At 33.6% G+C, this 27752-nt stretch overlaps 1 protein-coding gene across 6 annotated transcripts; it reads left to right on the top strand.

Annotated features, from left to right (window-relative positions):
• On the top strand, positions 1-26917 carry LOC132751235 (galectin-4-like). Of its 6 annotated transcripts, none has more exons than XM_060741390.1 (11): positions 1-153; positions 7266-7354; positions 7924-8011; positions 10794-10913; positions 11410-11520; positions 12545-12592; positions 13729-13863; positions 18901-18978; positions 19328-19413; positions 23450-23666; positions 26262-26917. In XM_060741390.1, exons 1-11 carry the CDS (start codon positions 133-135, stop codon positions 26379-26381), a joined length of 1113 nt encoding a protein of 370 aa, XP_060597373.1. In that variant the 5' UTR covers positions 1-132; the 3' UTR covers positions 26382-26917. The 6 variants fall into 6 exon arrangements, with proteins under 6 accessions (XP_060597373.1, XP_060597374.1, XP_060597375.1 ...); XM_060741391.1 differs by lacking the exon at positions 23450-23666 and adding an exon at positions 22092-22305; XM_060741392.1 differs by lacking the exon at positions 12545-12592 and having other exon boundaries at positions 2-153.
• Positions 26918-27752: the final 835 nt, after the last annotated feature.

Genomic DNA, 27752 nt, shown 5'->3' with positions numbered 1-27752 from the left:
CGTGACAATGCTTTTGTTATGGCTCTAATAAGACACCATACTCATCACATGACCAGGACATCACATGTTTCGGATAAGAGGCCGATACTTAAAACTTAACTTGACGTGTGTATTTTCGGAAAACAAAATAACATGGCTACAGTACACAATCCGGTAAGAATTTTATTTACATATTTTTCAGATTTTAATCGTTGCTTACCGTTGTTTATGACACGAAATTATGCTGTTATAAATAAAATAAAATTGAAGTGTAGTAATTTAAATATCAATTAAAATTTATGTTTATTTTTGAGACAGTTTCAAGTTATAAATTAAGCATAGATCTGAATAGATGAGTATGTAACTATTAAAGAATTGTGCCTCTATGCATTTCATACATTTCATATTCAGGCTTGGCCTACATACGATAATTAAATACGTATAGTATAAATGATGACAAGTGTGTTTAAAACGATTAGCAAGTGTATATGAGTACACATCGTTGTGTTTATTACTGTATTCTAAACAAATTCACGGATGTGTTTTTTTGTTGTCTTAAACTTTTCAGCATAGTGTTTGCATAAAACGTAACATTATATGAGGCCTTTTAAAGTTGATCACCATACTAGTATTACATGTATATTTTGATATAGTGTACGGACCATAATGACATAAACACTTGAAACTAATTATTTTTGCTTTGTTCGGTTTTACGGCGCACCAACAAAATTTTGGTCATTTGGCGCCGAAACAGTAAAAATGATTTTGGGTAATTTCAAGTGTTACAATATTTTATAAAGCGTCAAAACCTCCTCACATGCTAAACAACAAACGGTAGGATTTAGTTGTACAACACTAATTAGAGATAGGATGTACAATTTTCAAAGCTGCACTGGCATTAAGACTGTAATTCTGCATTGTAGGAAAGATCTGAGGTTTCCCTAAAAAAAGTTCTCTCCCAATTGATCCCTTAATACTTTATCACCTTTTTTTTACACCATGAGTAATGATTGAAACATCTCCATTTTCATATTTTTTTTATTTTTTTTTTTTAATGTGCAGCCTGACCGAGACTCAAACCTGGGACCATAGGAATACCGTACTGCGGCTCTACTGACTGAGCTATCCGACCGCCTACAAACTACCTCCCCTGATTAGAGAACAGTTCAATACCGTGACATAATCATTTTCGGAATAATTTGGGATTCGAACATACCACAACTTTGGGTCTCCTGAAGAGTTTTTCAACATCATTTTTACCCTATCTTACTACTATGTTTACCTTTTAGCCCTAATTGTTATGGAATGTCATTGCGGGAGGTCTGTTGTACAAGATTTTCTAAATCCTTTACATCTAGTATTAAGGTTTACAAATTCAAGAAATAGTAGCCTTCACATATTAAGATTGGCTTGTACATCTTTGTTTTACTTGGTGTTGTACTTCAAAACCTTACCGTCTGTTGAGGCCTTAAGAGATGCATAGACTCAATTTATTCGAAACCATTTAGTGGCCTCTTAATTACAGTCACACAGAGATAAACTGTGGTTGCAATTCTGATACCTTAAACCCTTAAAACAACCCTTCAGTCACAAGGGGGTCAAACGAATTATATGAATTTAAATACTTTGAATTGATGATGAAAACTTATTTCTTACATACTAACTACATATTTATAAATGATCGCGTATATACGTTCTATATATGTAAAACTATTTAATGAGTACCTATATACTATCTAATGATTACTTGAACGGAAGTTCTATTTGATAATTATCTATATATCATACATGATGATGACGCGTCTGTGGTCAAGTGATCAAAGTCCTTGACTTCGAATCACTTGCCTCTCACCGCTGTTCCGCTCAAGGTTTAAGCCGCGCAAGCGTCTTCGAATTATTTCATGTGAACGTCAGTGAGTTTTACTTAGGCGCCCGTTTGTTACTTAGGTGCCCGTTGCCTGAAATAATGCAAAAATGGGCATCTTAGGTCTTCTTCCACCAGTATAAGCTGATAAGTTACCATATATGCCTATACTATGTAGGTGCGGCGTACAACCACCATTTTCTTCTTCATCAGCATATCAAATACAAATGTAAATGATTACAATAAATGCAAAGTTGTTTAACAAACCACGAAGAAACATACTTTTTTGAAACACCGTCACTTCCTCAAGTCAGTTTTCATTGAAAGCTACTATTTTGTACATTTAAAAGCTCGACTTGGAAAATATTTTACATTTTACCTGCTGGAACCGAAACTGATTTGCGTTTTAATCAAGTTTGTATAGAGCCGGGCCAGGCCGCATATCAGTGCTGTCTGACCAATTTCTGTACTATTGGTAGGTCAATATGTTTGTTTTTAAGTTTTAAATCTATGAAACTATTCATTGAACTGGTCCAAATTCAAAGCTAGTCAAATCTTTTACATAAATTCCGCAGGTCAACCCTAAAATGCTATTTTTTTCCCAAAATTATTTATCTTTGGTACAGTTTTCAAGAAAGTCAGTAGCTGGCCATTTAACTGTATCACTTTTTGTTTCTTTTAAGATTTCGTTTTCGCAATTAGTACAGTTAAAGTGATTAAGTATTTTGTATCCAAGTCGAAAATGCATCTTTGTTTACATTCTGCTTACTTTGTTATAAATTATTTCACATTCAGCGGCAAGTATATTTATTTTCTTCAAGTGATATTCATTTCACGTGCCCTAAATCCATTATTATAATGTTTGTACTTTCTACATAAAGAGAAATCTTTTCATTTCTGAGGCCTTATCTATAAGTATAGATTTGATAGTGGATTTTTTAAAATTATTTTTTATCCGTGGTTTTGTATTTGGTATCTGAGCCTAAGGGTGGAGTTGCCAAATCCTGATACTGCCACATCTTTAATTGAGGAAAATGTGGCGGAATGCACGTAATTTTACTTAATTTATCAAAATCATATCTTAAGATTTGCTACGTGTTATTCCACTTCCCTGTCCCCGTTAGATAAACTTTCATTCCTTTCCTGACATAAGATTACTTCGCGCGACGACCCTGCTAAAAAGGTACTCTGTTATCTTTTCAGGGGACAAAATTACGGAAGAGCAATATTGCCAAGTGTGAGTTTTGTGACTTGCGTAACTCGAAATTTCGACTTATTAACTCAAAATTTCGTCTCACTAAATCAGTCGAAATATCGATTAAGTTAGTCAAAATGTCGAGTTTATAAGTCGACATTTCGAGTTAAAATGTCGTAATTTTGGGTTAGTAAGTCGAAATCTCGAGTTACAGAAGTCGAAATTTCAAGTTAGTTAGTTGAAATTTCGAGATAAGTATAAAACATACCTGAAACTAATGCACTTCCGTTTAAAATACCATAAAACGGGGGCATTTATTTTCCGGTTTAAAATTTACCGTAAAATAATGAGTAAAAAATAACGTAGTTTCGTTTTGATGTGGTAGTATGTATTATAAATACATATATACATGTAAATTATATTAAGTTTGTCTGTATTTCAAGGATAATTAAAGAGGCACTTTATATTTTTATCAAATGAAACATGTGCCCTTCCTATATTGTAATTTCCTATATTGTAATGTTTACCATATATGGATAGATAGATTAAACAAAACAGGTTTCGGTTTCATAATCTATTACATAATGATGCTGCCAGGTGAATTTAGGTGGGGCTTTTCAGCTAGTGGCTAATATATACTAGCTGAACAATAGCGAGTCAATATATTGCATATAAGATTATACTTAAGTTTTTTTTCCTCAGCAATATTTTATAACAATGATTTTTCCTCGAATCAGACGACAACGTGTGGTTAAACTGAATGCTATATCATTGCTATGGTGTTCTGATAGGACTTGTTTCTCTACAGTACTGTACGACTGTATATTTTTTCTTTAACATCGCAGTGCGTATCCAACACCGTAGCAATATTACGATTGTCCAAACGGAACACCATACATTGTCTCGGTTTAAAATACGGACATATAATCCATTATAATTATGTGGTTAATGTTTTGCTTTCAAACTATGTGGCTATATGTTAAGGGGAATAAATTGGGAGTGTATTATCTGAAGTAAATGGTCGTTGATAAATACTTATTACTAAAATTATCATTCCATATATAGTCTTATTTTTACTAAAAGAGATCATGGTCTGAATTTATAAACACATTTTCTTGCTCAGTCTCAGATCTTAAGGATTTGTTTGGTCAAAAACCAACATAACATGTACAGTGACCAATAGAAATTCTTAAATTTGAGAAAGAACTTACCTGGAGGACACTGTAAGTAATTATACATTGAAATAAAAAAACAAGCTCCCGGCCTTTACCTTTAAGAATCTCTTGCATATGATTTTTGAAGCATTGAAATGACAGGTTAAATCACTTTGAAAATTCATGAAAACTTACTGAATATATCTTTTATTATTTTGTAGGAGCGAACACGTCTTTTATGAACTCTGTTTTCCTATTTTTTTTTCTCTTTCTTTAATTTAATCATATGGATTTCTATTTTTCTTTTTTGCTTTTGTAAAGAGAAATTTGTATGTATATCTGAAGATAATATGAAATTAATTAAAATTAATAAATATATTATAAGGCTGAGGGTTGCAATGAGGATAGTACATCGTAATAACCGAATGCTAACTACGCCCATGTAGGTTTCGTAAATCGGGAAAATGCTTGACCTGTCCTTAATGGCTTTGTTACGAAATCGAAAGTTGGAAAAGAACTTTCATTTTCGAAAAAAGCAGGAAGTCATTAACTTGGTCAACTGGAAGCTCATATCTGATTTTTTATTAGCTGCCAAATAAAATAAGAAGATCTTAACATTTGTCAAATTGCTGTTAACATTAGGTATACTTCATTTTTGTCTCCTATTAAGATTCTGCGAACGAGGTTTAAACGACATTTCTAAACAAAACTTATTTTCTGAGAAGCCAAAAGCACTATAATTTGTGCTACGAAAAGTGTTATTCTAAACCCTATTTTTTTTTTTGAGGAAAGTATGCGGATGCTGATTGTTAAGTCTCACAGCGGTTGTTAAACTATAAAATATATATATATATATGGCGTAGAATAGAGGTCAAAACTCTAAATTACAAAATTACTCAATTACAAAATAACTACTGACTAAATAGCGTACAGTGCAGACATGGATATGCCGGTACTGGTCTGCACTTGTAGCATGATAAAGATTAATCACCTTTGTTTTTTGTGCAATGTCTTTAATCATTTGCATCTGACCGCTTTGGTTCGAATCTTGAAAGGAACTCTCATTTATTTCACGTGTTAAAGCTTACGGACGGTCGGTGGTTTGACTCAGATCATCATATGACTTAACGTGTGACTCGACAATGACAAAAAGTTGCAAAGGTCGCAATAAAAGTAAGATGTATTCACTTCAAGTACTCAGTATTATCATTGCTTTAACAATGAACTGAATATTCGGAGACCTTGTTTGATAATGTCGGTTATATACATGTACATGTACTTATATAAAGTTAACCTTAACTCACCTAGCTAGAGGGGTGAGTAAACGATGAAGGCCGAAACAAATTATCATTTGTTACCTAGAGACCTGGTGACATAAACTTGGTGATCTAGATATAATTGAAGTTTTTAACAGGTTATTTTTTTTAAACGAATACCATAAATATACATGTTGTTTTAGATATAGATTTATATTTATAAAAAGACTACATTAATTCGAAAACGAACAAGTAGACTATCGAATGTGAAATTCATTCTTCCGTTTGTAAATATATATATTTTTAATTTGATGATAGTTTGTAGAGGGGTTAAAAGTAGAAATACTAGCCGATATTTTATGTTCCGCACTTCAGTCAACAACGCTTTACCACAGTGCGGGAAATTTTGCGAAGCATTGATTCTCGGGTCGGTGATGATTCATGGAAATTTCTCTTATTGCCACTTTCCGGGTGCAACCGAGTGATGCATTATTTTATTACTGTTTGGAAACGAATATTTTTACAACTTTTTGACGTAGAATATATTTAATAAAGGGGCTAAGTACGTTTTGTGTCGACTCACTACAATTGATTATCACCGTTTATCTTCAGTGTATGCGTACTTGTGTTGAATTATCGTTATCAAAATTTTAATACAGGTTGAATCTTGTTGATTGATTAAACGGTATCAGAATATTTTAAAAGGATTTTTTTTTAAAACTCTAGCTATTAACACCCTTAATAAATGAGCATTGGCAATGATTCAACAAAAAGATCTTTGTCAAAAGTAATGAATTTCTGTTATTTTGATACAAAAAAAGTGGAAAAAAGTAAGAAACTGAATTTAACTATAAGTTATTGATTTTATGTTGATAATTGTAACAGTTCTGTCGATAATTTATAAATGAGAATACATCTGCGTGAAAAATATAAATAATTTGATGCTTCCGTGGTTTTTTTACATTAAAGGGGCTCCACTGAGGTACTAAAAGCATATAACATAACATTTGAAAATCTTATCAAGATAAACCGAGGCACTTGAAATGAAAAAAAAAGAGTAAAAGGTGATAAAGTAATAAAATATACTGACCCCCCCCCCCCCCCACGAATATTTTGTGGGATTGTCAGCCCGATTCGAGTTTTCATTTTAGGCCATTTTGCACAATAACAATGCTTATTCGGGAGAATTGGAGTGAGTAAATGACCGGAAATTCAGCACACATGTTAATACTTTAAACTTTAGTCAAATGGTATACAAATTTTAAAGAAATACTTTCAGTCCCACCATATCACCAACAGCTACGAGTCCCTTTAAACGTTCACTATTGTGATTTTTCTATATACATGTACATGTAAATGAAATGATATATGATCAATAAAAACTATTAATCAACAAAAATGTAATGAAGGAAAAGGAATGACTCTAATAAGTGTTTATTACAAAACGCTTTAACCCGGGTTTTATAAAGAGGAAACAATAAGTCATTAAATATTTTGTTCTTGTTTTTAGACAAATAGATCACAGATCTTTCAATGATAAATATGAAAGTCCGGTTTTTAAACAGTAAAGAGTTTTCTGCACGAATCAATTATTTTTGTAACATCTCATCTTTAAAAATTCCGAGCGGACCAGTTATTCATAGTTCATGACCAGTTATTCATAGTTAAATGTATAAAATACATTGGTCTGACCAAAGTCATTAAATAATTAAATATGTAATTAAAAATTACAGGTATGATAAAATAGTAAAAACGCAGAGAAAAAGAGGAAACAATGTTTATAGAACTGTCCTTCATTTTATTTTTCGCTGTTTCAGGGTATTCCATACGTTGGTCCGATCCCTGGAGGTTTGCACGATGGCTTGCAGATCCACGTGTCCGGCACACCGGAACAGCACCATAATGGGTAAATTAGTACTTCTATTTATCGGAACTAGTTATATACGCTTTAAAGTCATGCGCGAGACCTATTGTACTTGTTCAACGCGTGACTCAAGTTTACTATGCAAGATATTGTACAAATCTGTTAAACTCAAGTTGATTTGAATCATAAACTCTCTTAACAACTGATAATATATGGATATGTAAAATGTTTGGTTCGTGAATTTATGTTAAAATTGTATACTTTGTCACATGACTTCCTTCTATCGTTTTCTATGCAACAAAACCATTACGAATTTCTTCCTGGACATGTATACACGTAAAATATAACGGCCACTTTTGTTATAAACATTAACTGTTTGTTTATGTAAATAAAGTTGTAAACAAATTGTTATTGTTAAATTTAGTCATGCATTAAATAGTATCTGACATCCGCCGTAATTTGATATAAACTTTTGTGAAATTCGTCAAGGAAACAAGTTTTCTTAAATTCGTTTTATGAAAAATTACATCAAACGAAAGATCATGTTAGATTCTATAAAAATATAAATTATATTTCAGTCAAATTCTATATACATGTATATTATATTTCAGATTCTTAATATCTCTTCAAGCTGGAGGAAGCATTGATCCAAGAAGTGATTGTGCCTTTGTCTTTAATCCAAGATTTACTGATAATCAAGTGAGTTTTTATTGAATTTTAAGTGCAAAAAACGCGAGTTGCCTCCCCTTACGGTTTATTTTTTCGAATACCTAATTTGCCTCCCTTGACAATAATAATTATAGTTGCAAGTTCTGAGTTACTGTCATTTCAGTACTCGAGTTACCTCCCCTAACAATTCATGCACGTATATTTCGTGTTTTTTTTTAAAAATTTCTTTGAGAGTATTGAAACTAGCCTATGCAAAACGTATAGCAATTGTGGTTTTGTTGAAGAGCGTCCGCCTTGTAGTTAATAGTTCAAAGTTCGATTCAAAGCCGGCCAAACAATATTATTAAAAATAAACTATGCTCAAACGTGATAGTAGTAAATATTGATAATTACTACACAGGCTCTTTATAAATGTAAAATAAACATGTTTTGACTCAACACAAAGTAGAAGTTACGTAGCTATAGGTGGTCACAATATGAATATATAGTGTCATTAAAAAAACGAGCATTTTTTTAGCTCACCTGTCACAAAGTGACAGGATGAGCTTTTGTGATCGCTTTTCGTCCGGCGTCCGTCCGTCCGTCCGTCGTCCGTCCGTAAACTTTTGCTTTAAATGACATCTCCTCATAAACCAGAGCCAATTTCATCCAAACTTCACAGGAATGTTCCTTTGGTGGTCACCTTTAAAAATTGTTCAAAGAATTTAATTCCATGCAGAACTCTGGTTGCCATGGCAACAGAAAGAAAAATCTTTAAATATCTTCTTTTAAACAACCCTAAGAGCTAGAGCTAAGATATTTGGCATGAAACATCTTCTAGTGAGTGTCTACCAAGTTTGTTCAAATAAAAGCCCTGGGGTCAAAATTGGCCCCGCCCCAGGGGGTCATTGATTTTCCATATATGCATATAGTAAAAACTTAAAAATTCTTCTTTTAAAGAACCCAAAAGAGCTAGAGCTAAGATATTTGGCATGAAACATCTTCTAGTGAGTGTCTACTAAGTTTGTTCAAATAAAAGCCCTTGGGTCAAAATTGGCCCCGTCCCGGGGGGACATTGATTTTCCCTATATGCATATAGCAAAAACTTAAAAAATCTTCTTTTAAAGAACCCAAAGAGCTAGAGCTTAGATATTTAGCATGAAACATCTTCTAGTGAATGTCTACCAAGTCTGTTCAAATAAAAGCCCTGGGGTCAAAATTGGCCCCGCCCCAGGGGGTCATTTATTTTCCCTATATGCATATAGTAAAAACTTAAAAAATCTTCTTTTAAAGAACCCAAAGAGCTAGAGCTAAGATATTAAGCATAAAACATCTTCTAGTGAGTGTCTACTAAGTTTGTTCAAATTAAAGCCCTGTGGTCAAATTTGGCCCCACCCCGGGGGGTCATTGATTTTCCCTATATGCATATAGTAAAAACTTAAAAAATCTTCTTTTAAAGAACCCAAAGAGCTAGAGCTAAAATATTTAGCATGAAACATCTTCTAATGAGTGTCTACCAAGTTTGTTCAAATAAAAGCCCTGGGGTCAAAATTGGCCCCGCCCCAGGGGGTCATTGATTTTCCCTATATGCATATAGTAAAAACTTAAAAAATCTTCTTTTAAAGAACTCAAAGAGCTAGAGCTAAGATATTTAGCATGAAACATGTTCTAATGGGTGTCTATCAAGTATGTTCAAATAAAAGCCCTGGGGTCAAAACTGGCCCCGCCCGGGGGGGGGGGGTCATTGATTTCCCCTATATGTGTATAGCAGAAACTTAAAAATCTTCTTTGAAAAAACCCAAATAGCTAGAGTTTAGATATTAAGCATGAAACATCTTTAAGTAAATATCTACAAAGTTTGTTCAAATAAAAGCCCGGGGGTCAAAACTGGCCCTGCCCCAGGGCTGTCATTGTTTTTAACTATATGTGTATAGTAAAAACTTTAAAAATCTTCTTTTAAAAAACCCAATGAGCTAGAACTTAGATGTTTAGCATGAAACATCTTCTTATGGGTGTCTACCAAGTCTGTTCAAATAAACAAATAAAAGCCCTTGGGTAAAAATTGTCCTGGGGGTGGGGGGGCCTATATACAGGTGAGCGACCTCAGGGCCATCATGGCCCTCTTGTTTTAAAGAAAAGACCAACTTTACTGGACCTGTAATAGGGAACGCAGTTTTTAATAAATAGTTTATTCATTCTCAAATTCAAATTAGACATATTCTGTAAGAATTTCATAGATTTCAATAAATTTCTGCGATTAAGATATTTTACTTAAGGATGAGCATAGTTTATCTTTAAAATTTAGGGTTCAGGTTTAAAAGAGTAGTCCCGGGCGGTGTCTGGGGCCAGCATCATATCAGTGTATTTGCGTAGTGACATTTCAATGAATAAATAAGTGTAAGAAGTAACATCATTTTAAGTAAAACATCTATTTTCTTCAACTTTATTTTCAACTGATACTCTTTTCATTTCCAGCGTTGCATTGAATTAACTATATATTTCAAAAGATTGTCAATTTTAATAACTAAAAGTTACAAATATTTCACAATTTACATTGTGAATGCAAATAATGCTTGAAATAAAAGACTGCCGTACTCTGTTTGTAATTCACTTTTTGCCGATTATTTTTCTACGTGTATTAAAAAAGCTTCATATCGCAAAAATACCTTGAATAAAAAAGTTTCATATGTTGACGTCCTCTTCACAATCATTTTTTTCAAATTGTCTGAAAGTTTTTTTATGAGGCATACGTGTTAATGTGTTTTTTATGCATATAATTATTGTTCATTATTTTTAATATTATACTATATTATACTATTAAACTGTATTTCAGGTTGTAAGAAACAGCTGTCAAAACAATTCTTGGGGAGCGGAGGAAAGGCACGGAGGGTTTCCATTCCGTAAAGGACACCATTGTGACGTCGTGATCCACGTTAAACCTCACCACTATTCCGTAAGTAATAAAATTTTGAATTTTCGTCGAGAAATCGTCTACTTTGTAATAAAACGTCAAGTAACTCACTTTGCAGGATCAAATGTAAACATAAAATATCGTTTCGTTGCCTCGGCCTTCTACGTTTGTTTACGGTCGCCTTTGCGAAGATACGATGACCCCAAAGAAACACTGTATTTTTAACATAGGTTTAGCTCAGATTTGGCAAAAGTTTTAAGACTAATTTCTCTAAACTGGGGTGTTACGCGGAAGAGGAAAATCCTCGTTTGATTTCCTTGGGTCAGCCACCTTTCTATCTTAATGCAGTGAATCATGACGCATGAATTCCAGTTTGGTAATTTTGTCAATATTTCATTGGACGTACACATGAAGCTTTATAGTTTTTACTAAGTTTGCACCTTGCACAGATCGGCCTATGCTTCAGCGCATTTTGTACTCAATAAATTTCGAACCATATTTTGGTTTTTAGACATGATGCAATATTCTATTATTTCAGGTGTCGGTGAACGGAGCACATTTCTGTGACTTCAATCACAGGCTGCAGAAACATCGTGTGACCCACATCACTGTGGAGCAAGGCATCCGAGTGAACAACATTCGTTTTGAAGTAAGTGTAATAAATTTCTTTTTCAAGTAAATATAAAAGAGGTCAGCATTTGATATTATCATGATCATCTTGATCTTTCTTTCTTTCTTTCTGTCTTCTTTTTCTAATTCTTGAATTAATATAGAATTATTTATTTGGTTTCCGGGTTTAACTTAGTGAAAACTTTTAAGTGTACAGGTAAAAGCTTATATATCATATCACACACCCGTGTCGCTTTTGCTTTTGAGTTGTCAAAACACTGTGCAAAGACGGTCTAAGCGTTTGCGTTACACTATGTGCGCGTAAATGAAAAAGTGATTCTTTTCCACTGTAAAAAGTTCTTACTTTGGGTATGTGATAATTATTATATTTGAGTAATGCAATACTAAATTTATTGAATTCGTTGAATTTAACAATACTAGTACAAGTGTAATGCTCGCGAGAATTTCGCATAATTTGATTTTATTCAACTTGTTTAATAAATGTAGTATTGAACCCACACTCGTTTAATATCCTTTTTCCAAGATATATTCTGTGTTAACTTAATAAATTGAACACTTGCTTGATCAAAGTCACCAGACAACAAAAATGAAATAATTATTAAACAGCAGCACTATCATCTAGGTAATTTGAAATAATACAGTCATTCATGAAACTACATGAAAGAATAAGCCTTTTTACATACGTGTTCTTTTATTAAATCGTCTTATGACAAACCACGAAAATTTCAGTATACCATTTGTATTTAAGTCTGATTATGTTCACTCGTGTAAGATTAGTGTTTTTGTTTTACTAACTTTCAGAAAAGTTATAATGCCAAAATTAGAAAAAGGAAACATGAAACATGTACATGCTTTGTAAAGTATCGTTCAACAGTTATTTTTTCTGGTTAACGTTTATTTTTTTGTCAACAAAATTACATGACATGTCAGACCGAATGTCTAACACTTTCATTCTAAACTTTCAGAAAGTTTGAAAACCACGTAAATATCATTTTTCATTTGGGTCTTATTTATATATTCTGTTTATATTTTGTTTACCTTAGTTTCAGAAAAATTATAGCGGCAAAAATGGAAAAAGGAATAAATGCCGTGTAAAGTATTATTCAACAGTTAATATTTTCTGGTTACAGTTTTATTATAATATTGGCCAAACGGTCGGCTTGAAAATGGGGCTTTGTCAATGTTATCATGATTTTAACTGTTTTTGTTAGTAACTTTATGTGTGCTTATGACTAATTTATTTTCACACAGACATATGGAGGTCAGAAGTATCCCCCGGCTTTAACTGCCCCTGTAAACGGTCATTTTTTTTAACGTTTTCAAACAAATGAAGCATCTGCCTTAAAATTAAAAATTGTTTTAAACCATTACTTCAAGAGTAAAGAATCCCATGTACCATCAAGTCTAAAAAAGTAAAGATTTCAGACCGTGTAGTGGGGCGGTTCAAACCGGGGGATAAGGTCTGAATCCCAAGGAACCGGGAGAGGTTCTAACACATGTAACACCCAAGTGTTTGTTGCTTGTTACACTGCATGACACTACTATATACATACTTTAATTTGACATAGTCCTTATGAAAGTGTGTTTTTTTTTCTTCATGCATCAAGTATAACAAAATTATGCTGAAGAAATCGTGATAACGAATCTGTTTAATACATTTCTACTCGTTTTTGAAAAGTAAAGTTTGCAAAGAAAAATGAAAATAAGAAAGCTTGATTGAATGCAATTTGAAATCCATCCAGTTCCAAACTTATTTTTAACTGCAAGCCTATGCGTGTTATAATTTAATGATTCGTTGATATTTTAAAATTATGGAATAGGTCATTTGTGAATAATTTGCTACAGTATTTTTCTTTCCATTAACAACTTTGTTTATTTCAGAACGTGCAACACTATAAATTTTGAATTGTTTCAATTCGTTTGTTTTAAACTTAAATCGTCGATTACACTTTGATTTTCAGTGTTGTTTTATTTGCTTCATGTGTTATTAATGTAAAAATCATTTTTTGCAACTAAGATACACTCATCAGTATGTCGTGCAAGTTCGGCAAACATCGTCATTTTCCGTATCTGATATTTGTTCATGACACGATTAGTTTGCTTCAAGAAGTATAACGAACGCTTTATATATTTTTTATCTTTACGTAAAGTGACGAAGTTTACCGAAATTTTACGATTTTATGATGAATGTTTTATGAAAAGAACATGTTCGGAACTGGTGTTTCAGGGGCGGCATGGCGGTCATGGTGGTGGTATTGGGGCTGCGCTGGGTCAATTTGCCGGGGCACTTTTTAATGAATTTAGCGGCGGCCATGAAAGACCACATCACAAACATCATCCACCCCATCAACATCCACCACCCGTATGTGAAGTATTGAAAAAAGCAACCCACATTTAAACTCCTTTTTTAACTAACATGCCTTCCGCTTATTTACGTTTAAAACCTGTATAATCAAATAGTATGTTTCATTTATTAAATCGTGGCCATCATATTCAAATTTTATTTACATAGACATTGTATTGTAAAGACACTGAAAAGTTTTGATATTTCTCTGTCATTGCAATTCTTTTTCTTGTGTGTGTGTAGGAAATGATCAGATATTTTGGATATTTACCCGAAACTAAATATATGGTAGCTTTGTATGTATTTTTGACTCTCCGAATGGTTGTTAGAAAGTTGAAAATAAATCGTTGACAATTGGCGCGAATAAAATTTTGTGAAAAATCTAAACATATGACCGACATTTAATTGTGCATTTTTAAAATTGCCATTGTTTGCACTGTGTGATAGTGATATTTTCAAAGGGATCAGGTTAATTCTGGAGTATCTTGCACCTTAATCAAGATTGTCCATATTGGTTTATTTCAGTCTGATTGTTGATGGGTGAGGGAAAACATAAATTGTTGTCAGTTTTTATTTTTGAGCAATGCAGATTGTAATTTTCTTCAATGTACATGTATGTCATATCTGCAACTGGTTTCCTGCGGGTGTACATGTTTTTTAAGTATTTGGAATATTTTGGCCACACTGAACTTTAGAATTACTCCTTTTTAGATCCCCTGCCTCCCCTAATGAATCTGCATAAAATAACTTCAACTTCGATATGTTAGCTTTTCACGTTAGCATATTGACTTGCCTGGCTTTGAATTTCCAAATATATCCGTTGCTCCTTAAAACAAAATGTAAAGAACGTAAACGAATCTCAAACTTCACAGTTGTGCCGGCTGGCACGGCTCTTTACTGGTAGCACTGGCAAAGAATTATCTTCATTAGCTTTATAGAAATTTCATATCTGTAAAATGTGGCTTTTTCAATACTTCATAGAGAAATATACTTAACGCCAGTACATATTTGTTATTTCTAAGCTTTGCATCGTGAATTCCGAATAAAATGATGCAAGAATTAATTGGTTTAAACGTTTCGACTTAGTAATTTAAATTTCAATTTACTCTGCCCATGCCACTTTAATGGCTTGTTCATTTATTGAAGTTATTAATGAGCAAATCTTTCAAAGATTTAAAGTTTTACTATGACAGTTAGCAACAAAAGTGATAAACTAAGCGGAACGAAAATATAAAACGAAAAGAGGAAGAAGAAGAAAGACAAAACAGGGAAGCACCCTATTATGTAAAAAGGCGTTAAGTATTTTTCATTTTCTAAAACTGCAAGTATAAAATACTAATCTTACGCATTGTGGCACTGTTTATGTCGCAACGATGCTAAATGCCGTACTTCCCGCTAAATGTCGCACTGTTGACGCTATATGTCACAACCATCTCTAAATGTCTCAGAACATTTTGCCGTTAAATGTCGCAAAACTACCGTTAAATGTTAAATGTCGCAAAACTACCGTTAAATGTCGCACCATTTACCTTTACCGTTAAATGTCATAACACTACCGTTTAATATCCCAATATCTAAATGCATATTATGTAATAGTTATAGTACTAGTATATGAAACGAGTTTGTTACGAGGATATAACACTGGCTGGGGCTACATCGAGGGGATGTTTCTGCTAAGAAATGTCGAGGCTGTTAGGCGATTTCTTTTTGCAGAAACATCCCGAGATGCTACTTCCGAGCTTAGCACTTTCCTATGTATGTTACATACATAACATTACCTTTCCCATTACAAGTAGTATATTTGGCAAAAATGCCTCCAGGTTAAACCGTTAATAATCAAGTGTGAAGTATGTCTCCAATATCTGACGCATATAAAACGTTTTAGAAACGTTCATGTTTTGCAAAATTAGAATAATTCTGCCATAAACATAGAATGAAAAGTCGAAAAAACTGTAAACTCAAAATTTTCCAAAAAATTAAATCTGCTCTAACTAATATTTCAAAGCGAACTTAAAAGGACGTTACCTGATACCCCGCTTGGTTTGCGTTACTACTGTCGTATATAAACCAATATATTATCTGTTAAATTTAGCCAACTTATCAATTACGATAAGAATATGGTATATTTTAAAGTCTGCCCTTTTTCAAAGGGCGGACAATTCTTTGTCCTTTTCTCGAATGAGAAGGGGAATCCTGTGATGCGTGTATGTGGTAGCACGGTCACTTTCCTAACAACATGTCCTCGATGCATGTATGTGGTCGCATGGTCGAAAATTTTTATTAAAATGACAACGTTTTTAAAGGTGTTGAGGTACGGACCCGTCTGATGCAAAATCTTAATGGTCTTAAAAAATCTTTTGAAATCGTAATTACGAGATCCTATTTAGGATTTTGTTACTTTTGTTTAGGAGTTTAAATGCCTAATACAGACTTTTTCATTAAGAGCTGTAAAAGCCTAATTAGGACTCTCATTCTTCTAAATATGAGAGATAAAAATCCTTAATACTATTTGTTGTTACTAGGTACAAGCAAATTTTAGGGGATATAAACTTGTTAGTAATAACACATTCATCTAAATAAGAAGTATTTAATGTTTCATTTGTAGAATTTAAAATATTATTAGGAGTTGAGAAATAAAATCTTAATTACAAGCAGCTTAAAAAACCTAAATATAAAATGAAAACATAATTTGTACTGTGTACCTTCTTATTAGATGTTCTTAATACTTCGAAGAAATCAGAAGTTTTTTCCTAACAAGCTAAATATTTTTTTATCGATTTTAAAACTTTTTTTTACGATTTCAATATTGTTTTAGAACATTAAGATTTTGCACTAGCTGGTTCCGTTCCAATACACCTTTGAAAACGTTGTCGTTTCTCTTAGAGATTTTCGACCATGCGACCATATACATGCATCGATGACACGAAAGGAAAGTGACAGTGCGACAACAATACACGCATAATCGGATTCCTCCTTCTCTTACGAGAAAGGGACAAATTGTTGTCCGTCCTTTTTATGCCATTACCTTATTGTTACTGATAATAAGGTTTAGTCTTGAATTGGTTTATATACAGCAAAAGTAATGCAAACCAAGCGGGAAATCAGGTTATGTCCTTTAAAATCCGCTATGCAATTTTCAAAAAGTAAATGTTTTGGAAAATTTTGAGTTTCATGTTGTTTTTTTTTCTTCATTTTTTACATTTTACATTTTGCATTTTACGGAATTATTTTAATATTGCAAAACATAAACATTTTAATTAAGTATTATAATTATATTTCACACTTTGTATTCAAATATTAACCTGGGAGCAATTTTGCCTTAGTACGCATATAAATTTTTATATTCGACTTATTCTTTTAGAAATAAAAATATAATGTGATGGGTTGCAAGAAAAATAGATTAAACTTGACCAGCCGAAAATTTTGACGCTGGTAAGACTGTACATGTTTAGAAATATCTGCTTACCTGCTGAATTTGTAAATTCACTTTTCAAGTTTCCTTTCTTAACTGTCTATCAATCTTGGATGTAAAAGGCAGACATTTCGAAAGTTAGTCAGCCATAAGTACAGGGCCGGTTAAGTCTGCACAGATGTACATGAAGCCTGGCAACATGTATGTTGATACTGGTAAAATCATTTTAGGTTCCAGCGGTGTAAAGCAAATTCTATTATACTGTTTTCAATCTGCCTTTATGTCTATGAAACTGTAGTGTGTTAGATCAATCTCAAACTGATGTCGTAGTTAAAAATCACGACATCTAATTTGTTATGAAAAACGTATACAAAGATGCCTTACAGTTAGAGGCCTTTTGGCATATAAATTATGGTCGTCAATTTATAATACCAACTCAGATGACTTCAATTTCAACCAATAACTTTGTACATCACAACAAAACCTTTCCTATTTTATAAATAGCTAGTCACCAGATCATTCACCAGATCATCCACTTGACGCTAGTATTGACTTGATACCATTTGGTATACATGAAATTACACGGTGCATATCCATAGCGGTACTTTCCTTGCGAAATCTGCTCAAACGGTACCCTCTTTGAACATGCACAGGTCATTCTCTGCTAAAAACAAACCTGCAATGGATAACAATCCAGTAAATTTTCACTGTCATAAGGAAAAGAGGTATGACACGTAGAAAAGATGTATACCACGGAACACTATGATGTTTTATTTATGTGCTGATTTGTCATGTGCCCGATTTTCATGTACTGCAACTTCACAAACCGACATGTCTTGCCTCGCCCATCACCACGACATATTTTTCGGGCTGAAATGAACCTGTGTGATTATATATGCATCATACATATTTAATATGTTCATATCATCTTCGGACAAATGGTAGTATATTGTCAAAAATAAATGTAAAATTCATAAAAACACTCTACTTTCGGTTTTGCAGCTGCACTGGCTACTTCTCTTCATTTGAATTTTTATATCACAGGTACCCTCTCATTTTTGAACACAAAGGTACCCTCAAAGCACGACATATGCTTTTATTTGCGTTTATCGTTAAGTATGTATGTAATATTTATTACTTTTATGTAAATATTACATACTTAGCGATTAACGCACCTAAAAGCATATGTCGTGCTTTGACGGTACCTATGTGTTAAAAAATGAGAGGGTACCTGTGATATAAAAATTCGAATGAAGTGAGGTTCGATCTCCGGGAGATGCTTTGGTAGTTTAGCGCGGTGGAAGGTAGTCTAGTACTGGTGTTACTCTCCAGGAACTATGGTTAGGAAACTGCCCGCCTATATGACTGAAATACTGTTGGGAAAAGGCGTAGAATGAAACAAACAAAAAACAAAAGCGACATTTAACGCCGGTGCTGCGACATTTAACGGTAAGGGAAAGTGATGCGACATTTAACGTAATCATTGCCACATTTAACGGCAAAACACTTTGAGACAATTAGCGGCGGTTGCGATATTTAGCGTTAACAGTGCGACATATTAAGTGACATTTAGCGTCGTTGCGGCATTTGACAACGCAACGCGCATATTTGTTGATATGATAGATCCCTAATTTTTGTTTCAGCATGGTGGAGGTAGTGGCTACCCGCCATCTGGAGGGGCCAGTTATCCATACCCCGGGGGCGGCCCAATATTCAACCCGGTAAGTAATCAGCATTTACTTTTTTTGACATTACAAAGAAAGAAGTTCGTTTTTGCATCTGTTATTATCATCATATTGATTTGCATAAAGTTTAGGTTAAATCATTTTGATTCATAGTTGTTCTATTGGCGGCACATTGGTTCTATACTCTCGTATATACACGTTAGTGCATAAGATTCTTCTTATTAAATTTGTCCTTTTAAAAGTGTATACAGTAACGTTGTTTCTTTGCATTTTTTCGAATTTTGTCATTCCGTTTTTGTTTCTTTAATACTGTATACCATTTCGTTGTTTCTTTGAAAATTTTCGAAATTTCGTCTCTAACATGTCCTTTCTGTTTATTTTGCAGCCGGTACCATTCGTTCAGGGTATGGGAGGCATCTATCCAAACAAGATGATCTTCATCAGCGGAGTGCCACATCCAAATCCAAGCAGGTAAAAATCACGTGGTTACTTCATTTAAATCATGAGCTAAAAATCTATTTAAAAAGTAATCATGACACAATTTTCATTTTAATTACAAAATATTTTAATAACAAATCAAATAACAAATCATGTAATTTAATTTCATAAAACGAATTAATCGAATCTGTTTTGTCCTGAATATAAAGAAAAATAACTTTATTCAAATATCTTTATTTTGATTTTCAATGAAATTTCATTAACGAACTACTTATTACAAATATGAATCTAACATTTAGTGGCAATAACGATTAGATATTCATTATTATAAACGTTAAGCAGTATTTCGTCTACATTCGGTAAACATCGTTATTTTCAGCTTTGGATTAAAGTTTATTATGTTACGTAACTTGACGAAAAGTGACGAATTTTCACGAGAATATGATAACTGTTTTGATTTAAGCGAACAATAATTTAGTCCATGCATCAGGTGCACACGGAGATTATGGTGGCGGTACTGCCGTTGCATCGGGTCATATAGGATTATTCATGATGCAGCTTTCTTTATAGAATATATTTGAGCCCCAACATGACAAAACCAACGTTATGCGTTTGCGACCAGCATGGATCCAGACCAGCCTGCGCATCCGCGCAGTCTGATAAGGATTTATGCTGTCGCTTACAAACCCTATTACAAGTAGAGAAACTGGTAGCGAACAGCATGGATCCTGATCAGACTGCGCGGATGCGCAGGCTGGTCTGAATCCATGCTGGTTGCAAACCCAATATGTTGGTTTTGTCGTGACGCGGTTCATTTGTTATTAGTGTAGGTTTTACACAGCTAGTTTACATAGGAAATTCGCGAATACACTTCATATCAACATGCACAAACTTTAAGGTTGCCGAGGAACAACCAATACAAGATATTTTTTGTTCTTGACAGTTCATTTTTTAATCAAAATCTTACTATAATATTGGCATTTAGATATTTGGCTGTAAAAAACCAAACTACGGCTGGGTACAAATATATGGTTTCTGATTTTCGCAAATAATTTTATGACAAAGGCACTGCACAGAAGTCTCAAAAACAGAATTTTATTTGGAAGACATGACGTTTATTCCAACTGTGTAAGGAATATTGTTCAATTATACAATGTGTGAGATAGAAAACCGTCGGTCGCGATGTTCAATTTTTAGCTCACCTGTCACGACAGGGTGAGCTTTTGTGATCGATTTTTGTCCGGCGTCCGCCTGTCGTCCGTCCGTCCGTCGTCCGTAAACTTTTACTTTAAATGACATCTCCTCATAAACCACTAGGCCAATTTCATCCAAACTTCACAGGAATGTTCCTTTGGTGGTCACCTTTGAAAATTGTTCAAAGAATTTAATTCCATGCAGAACACTGGTTGCCATGGCAACCAAAAGAAAAAACTTTAAATATCTTCTTCTAAAAAACCAAAAGAGCTAGAGCTTAGATATTTGGCATGAAACATCTTCTAGTGAGTGTCTACCAAGTTTATTCAAATAAAAGACCTGGGGTCAAAATTGGCCCCGCCCCAGGGGGTCATTGATTTGCCCTATATGTATATAGTAAAAACTTAAAAAATCTTCTTTTAAAGAACCCAAAAAGCTAGAGCTAAGATATTTAGCATGAAGCATGTTCTAATATATGTCTCCAAAATTTGTTCAAATAAGAGCCCTCGGGTCAAAATTGGCCCCGCCCCAGGGGGTCATTGATTTTCCCTATATGAATATAGTAAAAACTTAAAAATCTTCTTTTAAAGAACCCAAAGAGCTAGAGCTAAGATATTTAGCATGAAACACGTTTTAATGGATGTCTACCAAGTTTGTTTAAATAAGAGCCCTGGGGTCAAAATTGGCCCCGCCCCGGGGGGGGGGGGGCTCATTGATTTGCCTTATATGTGTATAGCAAAAACTTAAAAATCTTCTTCGAAAAAACCCGAATAGCTAGAGTTTAGATATTAAGCATGAAAAATCTCCTAGTAAGTGTCTACAAAGATTGTTCAAATAAAAGCCCTGGGGTCAAAACTGCCCCAGGGGTGTCATTGTTTTTAAATATATGTGTAAAGGAAAAGCTTGAACAATCTTCTTTTAAAAAACCCAACGAGCTAAACCTTAGATGTTTAGCATGAAACATCTTCTAATGGGTGTCTACCAAGTTTGTTCCAATAAAAGCCCTGGGGTTTGAACTGGCCATGCTCCGGGGGGGCCTATATACAGGTGAGCGACTTCAGGGCCATCATGGCCCTCTTGTTTATTATAATGTTTAGTTAACGGTTTTCTCAGTTTAAGTTTCTTTTCACGGTATGATTTATACGAGTTTATATAGATTCAGAATAACCAGTATAGAATAGCCTTCTATAGACCGATAACCTCTGTATAGCAACAGTATCAATTCTACCCGAAGTAATCAATTACTAAAAATCTACCCTCTGCAGAATTACACCTGCAAAAACTTTGTGTCCGAAAGGGTGTTACTTTGTAGAGGTTTCACTGTACTTTATTTATAATCAGTTCGTTGTCGTCACTTTTCCTATTTGTATTTCTATGTAAGAAGCGTTTGGTTGATAAGATTCTTTTCTGTTGCTCCTAGTCATGTAGCCGTTTATTAAATATGTATTGTACACGGAAAGTGACGGAATATGCCGAATTTTAACGAATTAATATTGGCATGTGCATGTTTGTCAAAGGTTCTCAATCAACTTACAATGCGGATATGGCGACATTGCATTTCACTTTGATGTTCGTTTTAACTATGGAAATGACAGAAATGTAATCGTCAGAAACAGCCTACTCACGAATTCTTGGGGTCCGGAAGAAAGAACGCTGCCCTGCGGTTATTTCCCCTTTCAACCAAATATGTATTTTGAAGCGATTGTTCTTGTCGAGCCATACTGTTTTAAGGTAGTATGAAATCTGCACGGAGTTCACGTGTTCGTATGTTTAATGACACTCAGTGCTTGCTTGTTTGTTTTAGATAACCAGAGTTTACCTGCTAACACATGTTTGCAATGCATATGTTTTTTATTTATATATAGCTCGCAAGAATTCCGCTAACATCAGAACTGTCCATACCCATTATGTATCGCGAATAAAAAATTTTTAATTTTGGTCGCTTTAGCTCTTGGTCGCTTACGGATTGCTTACGGAAAGTTCTGGAACATGCTGATTTTTTGCGGGTTTGTGATGGTTGCGTATACAACACATGATTTATGCTTTTTTCATCATTAGTTGGTATCTTGAGAAATAGAACGGGAATTTCAGTCGCCGATAGTTTTAAAAATTGCATAGTCAAACTTATTAATACTGAAAAATCAAGCGATTTCCAGAACCATTTTATTCATTTAAAGGAACATACGTGTTAATTTTTATAAAAGAACGCTTTTGAAATCCTGTTCTGCTCTTGGAGTTCATCCGAATTTCATTGCCTCACTTGATCGAGAGACGGATAATAGATAGGTATCGACACAGCTTGATGTTTACTGCATTCCAATCGTCAACTTCTGCATTTTCTGTTTTATTAAAAGACGGGTCTCAATGACCTCGTGTTTTAAGAATTATAAAGTCAGAATTGTGAAAGTTATGCAGTGCTTTAATATGTTTTCCTAGGAAAATCGGAGGCATTTTTCCGAAACTTGGTTAACAATATTTGATGTCTAACGACTAGCATTGACTTTCTGATATTCAAAAATATATCATGCAATGTTTATGAGAGTAAGATATTGTGGACAGTCCGGTAGTGAAATGTTTAGTTGCCATTTATATTGATATTTGTGATGAAATTTATTAACCATAATAAGATATCTTAAAATTCTGATCCTGATTTTTGACCGATCCTGATTTTATATCTTCTTTTGAACACGATATTTTTTATTTTCTCAGAGCATATACTGGACGTAAAGGCGATTGTAACGGGAACTATCCATTTTACTTCACATTGCGTAGTTTAGTGCTTGCATAACCTTTGATCGATTGTATTTTAAGTTTTCAAATTCATAGCATGATTAGCGACACAACGTGGAATGAATGCACGAGATTTTTGTTCCAGATTTACAGTGTACCTTCAGCAGGGAAGTCAGCACGAGCCTCACCATATCGGAATGTGCTTTGATGCTAGATTTAATTACGGCAATGACCGGAATGTTGTCGTAAGGAATCACAAACAAGGGAACTGGGGTCAAGAAGAGAGGCACGTGACCCATTTCCCATTCATGCCAAATGGAAACTTTGAGATGATCATTTTGATTGAGCCACATTGCTACAAGGTAGATAACCAAACAATTCCCCCACGAAAGATAAAACAAAAGGCAGAAAGAAAGAAACAAAAACATGTATTCGCAACATCTCCACACAAACCACTTAGGTTTTTGTGTCCGAAAGATATATATAAATATTTCCGGTTTGATGCATAAAGTAGTTCACGGGAGAATTATAAATGAATTTAAAAAATAAAATCTATAAAGACTTCTTGTCCGATGGCTTATGTATCTTATGTGCAGCATTACATATTGGATTTTCCAAATCGTCACCCTTTGGATATAAATACCCAACTCTTTTGATCAATTCTGTGTGTGTGTGTGTTTTTTTTTAACATTTTTGGGTTCACCTTTGCTTTCTGCTGATTAATTATGTCTGTTTTAAAAGAAGTCACGCTTTTTCTGTTTCAAAGCAAAATCACGCTCTTTGTTTTACAGCAAAGTCAGTCACGCTTTGTTGGGAATATTTCAAAGCAAAATTACGCTTTGTCTGTTTTAAAAGCAAAACACCACCTTGTCTGATTCAAAGCAGTTAATTTTTCTCCGTTTCATGGCTTAGTCACGCTTTGCCTGATTCAATGCCGAGTCTTGCTTTGTCTGCTAAAACCAACGTCACGCAAAAAGACGATCTATCAATAATAATGTCACGACATATCCGTGCTCTTATCCCAAATTTCATTTGGTCTTCATCTCGAACCGTTTGGTACCGGATCATTTAACATTTGTATGAAATTTTACTATCACATCTATAAGGGAAAATTCATGTTCATAAAATGTAACAAATATAACTTGATAAGCTTGCATATGCAAACTTACTTGCTTCTTGTTATATTTTTTCTTTCTTTTAATTTTGATTTTTAAAAGCCTTATAAGTTAACAACTTTTTAATACGCATAAGTACGCATGAAAAGACAATTGAACGCATAAATACGCATATTAACAGCTTAAAGTATTTGCATGGAATTAGTTGTTTTTTTTTATTTTGAAATGATGTTTTCGTGGGAGAACCGTGGACTAATGCAAGATTTTAGTTTGTAGAGCATATAATGTAAACATAGTTGTTAAAACGACGATGAAAATTGAGATCATGTTATTTTGTTGATGTTAAAAATAACCTTTCTAATAGCATGAATTAAATATGTGCATGCACATTTTTTTTTAGATATTTAGTTCCCTTTACTTTTTCTTAAATAGAACAAATAGAAGTAGAATAAAACTAGCATAACACTATCATTGATATATCTAAATATATAGCTGTATAATTCTTAGTTCTTGCGTTAATCATTATATTTATACAATTTATACTGTAAACTGTGTGACAAAATGAATATTTGATATTAAACTATACTTTATTGGTTACAAGCTCTTGCTGCGCATATTGCTTTACAAAATGATGAACTTTAGCCTTTCTGTAATTGTTCTTTTAAAGAAGACTATTGTTACTTTGAAATGATATAACTAAATAATTTTAGGTCAAATCTGGGTATTTTCTATATTGGTGAAATTTCTATGTAAAATTATGTGCATTATTATTTCAATTATTTTTGAAATTTTCAAAATACTGTGTTGAAAAACTTTTGTTATTACTTTACTTAACATCACCATTTTGTAAGAAGTAATGTAAGTAGATTGTAAGCAATTAGTGTCCTTAATTTTAATTCAGTAAATGATTATAACACAAGCTTTTGAAACCGAAACTACCAAGATTTTTACCATCTATTTAAGGTCAAGTCAATTTAAAAATCCGTAACCAACTTGAATATTTTCTGATCTATTTTAATTTCATTTTTAGCTCGACTATTCGAAGAATATGAGAGCTATTGTTGTCGCCCCGGCGTCGGCGTCGGCGTCAGCGTCCGCGTCGGCGTCTGCGTTGGTTAAAGTTTTTTGTAAAGTCAAATATCTCAATAATTACTTGAGATATTCAATTGAAACTTTCAATACTTATTTATAGTAACAAGGTACATCAGATTGACAAGTTGGATAACTCTGCCTACAATATTGACAGAATTATGCCCCTTTTTAACTTAGAAATTTTGGTTAAAGTTTTTTGTAAAGTCAAATATCTCAATCATTACTTGAGATATTCAATTGAAACTTTCAATACTTATTCATAGTAACAAGGTACATCAGATTGACAAGTTGGATAACTCTGCCTACAATATTGACAGAATTATGCCCCTTTGCAACTTAGAAATTTTGGTTAAAGTTTTTTTGTAAAGTCAAATATCTCAATTATTGCTTGAGATATTCAATTGAAACTTACAATACTTATTTATAGTAACAAGGTACATCAGATTGACTTAGAATAGTCGAGCGTGCTGTCATACCGACAGCTCTTGTTAATTTTGTTAATTAAGGTAGTATGGATTTTGGCTTCGAACCCTACTAGGAACACGGCCGTGTTTTCCCGGTTGATTCAAGTGCTGGTTTAGTTCCAGGAAGCGGACTCGAATGTGGTTCAAAGAAGCTATTTTTAACTTTTCCTGAATTCTGAGCTTAAATAATGATTAAACAGAATCTAAAATATTTTTATGTATCACAATATTGAAAAAAAAGATGTCTGTTTGTTTTTTCTTTAAAAATATCAATGTCTGCTTTCAGGTGGCGGTGAATAATCAGCATCTACTAGAGTTTAACCATCGAGTACGTCAGCTGAACCTGATCGACACTCTTCGCATTGACGGTGACTTGAGGCTAACCCAGGTTCGATTCCAGGGCTAAATGTGACTCGTACCGCATTCAGTGTCAGATGCTGGCAATTTTTATAAGCGTTTTTGGTGAATTAATGTGACACTATGTGACACTTTTTCAATCTTATTTTTCCTTAAAATTTATATTCTAAAAAGAGTGCTTTTATGTTATTTTCTTTTTTTCATTTTATTTTCATTTTAGCTTTAACATTGCGAATTTGAGTCTTGATATACTTTCATATATAATTAGTACTGATAATAGTTTGAGTACTCCAAGAATTACATCAAATTGATTCAGTATTTTCTAGGGGAAAAATCGCAATATGTTTATAATCTTTCAACATTTAACAGAACCTACGATTTCGAAAATGTGTAAACAGCTATCACATACATGTTGAAGTAAAACTCTTCGGGTAAACATTTGTACTTAGGTCGGTGACTGCCAAATATATTATACGTTTGAATTTGACAAGATGCTACAGAAAGTAGCCTACACCAGTATTTTTTCTATCTTTCATGGAGTAAAGGATTCACAAAAGTTTGTGCAATAAAAGAATTTTTATAGTTTTTGTGTCATTGTTTTATGTCCCTTAAAGGGGTGAATATCATATTGTATACCCATTGTCCGTCCGTCCTGCTGTCCTATTTTCACTCTGTCCGTCCGTACGCTGACTTAGCAGCAAAATTAGGTGTACATGTATCTGTATCCGGTTTTAATTTGATATACAAGCAATTCATACAATGACTGAACATTTTTTTTCCACAATTCTGTTGTATAGATATACGTCTTATGATATGCCATGTCTTATGATAGGCCATGATTTATGATAGGCCATGTCTTATGATAGGCCATGTCTTATGATAGGCCATGACTTATGATATGCCATGACTTATGATAGGCCATGTCTTATGATAAGCCATGTCTTATGATATGCCATGACTTATGATAGGCCATGTATTATGATATGCCATGTGTTATGATATGCCATGACTTATGATAGGCCATGTCTTATGATAGGCCATGTCTAATGGTAGGCCATGACTTATGATAGGCCATGTCTTATGGTAGGCCATGTCTTATGATATGCAATGACTTATGATAGGCCATGACTTATGATAGGCCATGTATTATGATATGCCATGACTTATGATAGGCCATGTCTTATGATAGGCCATGTCTTATGGTTGGCCATGACTTATAGTAGGCCATGACTTATGATAGGCCATGACTTACGTCCTTTTCTGAATATAAATACTGTTAGCCTAAACATTTAGCCTTCCGTTGACAATTGAATCTAATGTATTCCTATGCCAACGGTAGAGACCAAGATAATTTGGCATTATCTATGGTAACTAATCATGGTCTACACTGTTCGCTTTTCAGTCGGTACATACTTGTAAT

This window comes from Ruditapes philippinarum, unplaced genomic scaffold (genome assembly GCF_026571515.1).
Source record: "Ruditapes philippinarum isolate M1 unplaced genomic scaffold, ASM2657151v2 ctg10827_1_1_1_1, whole genome shotgun sequence".
Classification (NCBI taxonomy): domain Eukaryota; kingdom Metazoa; phylum Mollusca; class Bivalvia; order Venerida; family Veneridae; genus Ruditapes; species Ruditapes philippinarum.
This window is presented reverse-complemented; position numbering and strand designations above follow the sequence as displayed.

Bases quoted from the DNA above. Each gene is read 5' to 3' on its own strand.
- LOC132751235 (XM_060741390.1), top strand. From the start codon at position 133: ATGGCTACAGTACACAATCCG. The intron at 10,914-11,409 runs GTAAGTAATAAA...CTATTATTTCAG, and splicing joins TTAAACCTCACCACTATTCC to GTGTCGGTGAACGGAGCACA. The intron at 23,667-26,261 runs GTAGATAACCAA...GTCTGCTTTCAG, and splicing joins TTGAGCCACATTGCTACAAG to GTGGCGGTGAATAATCAGCA.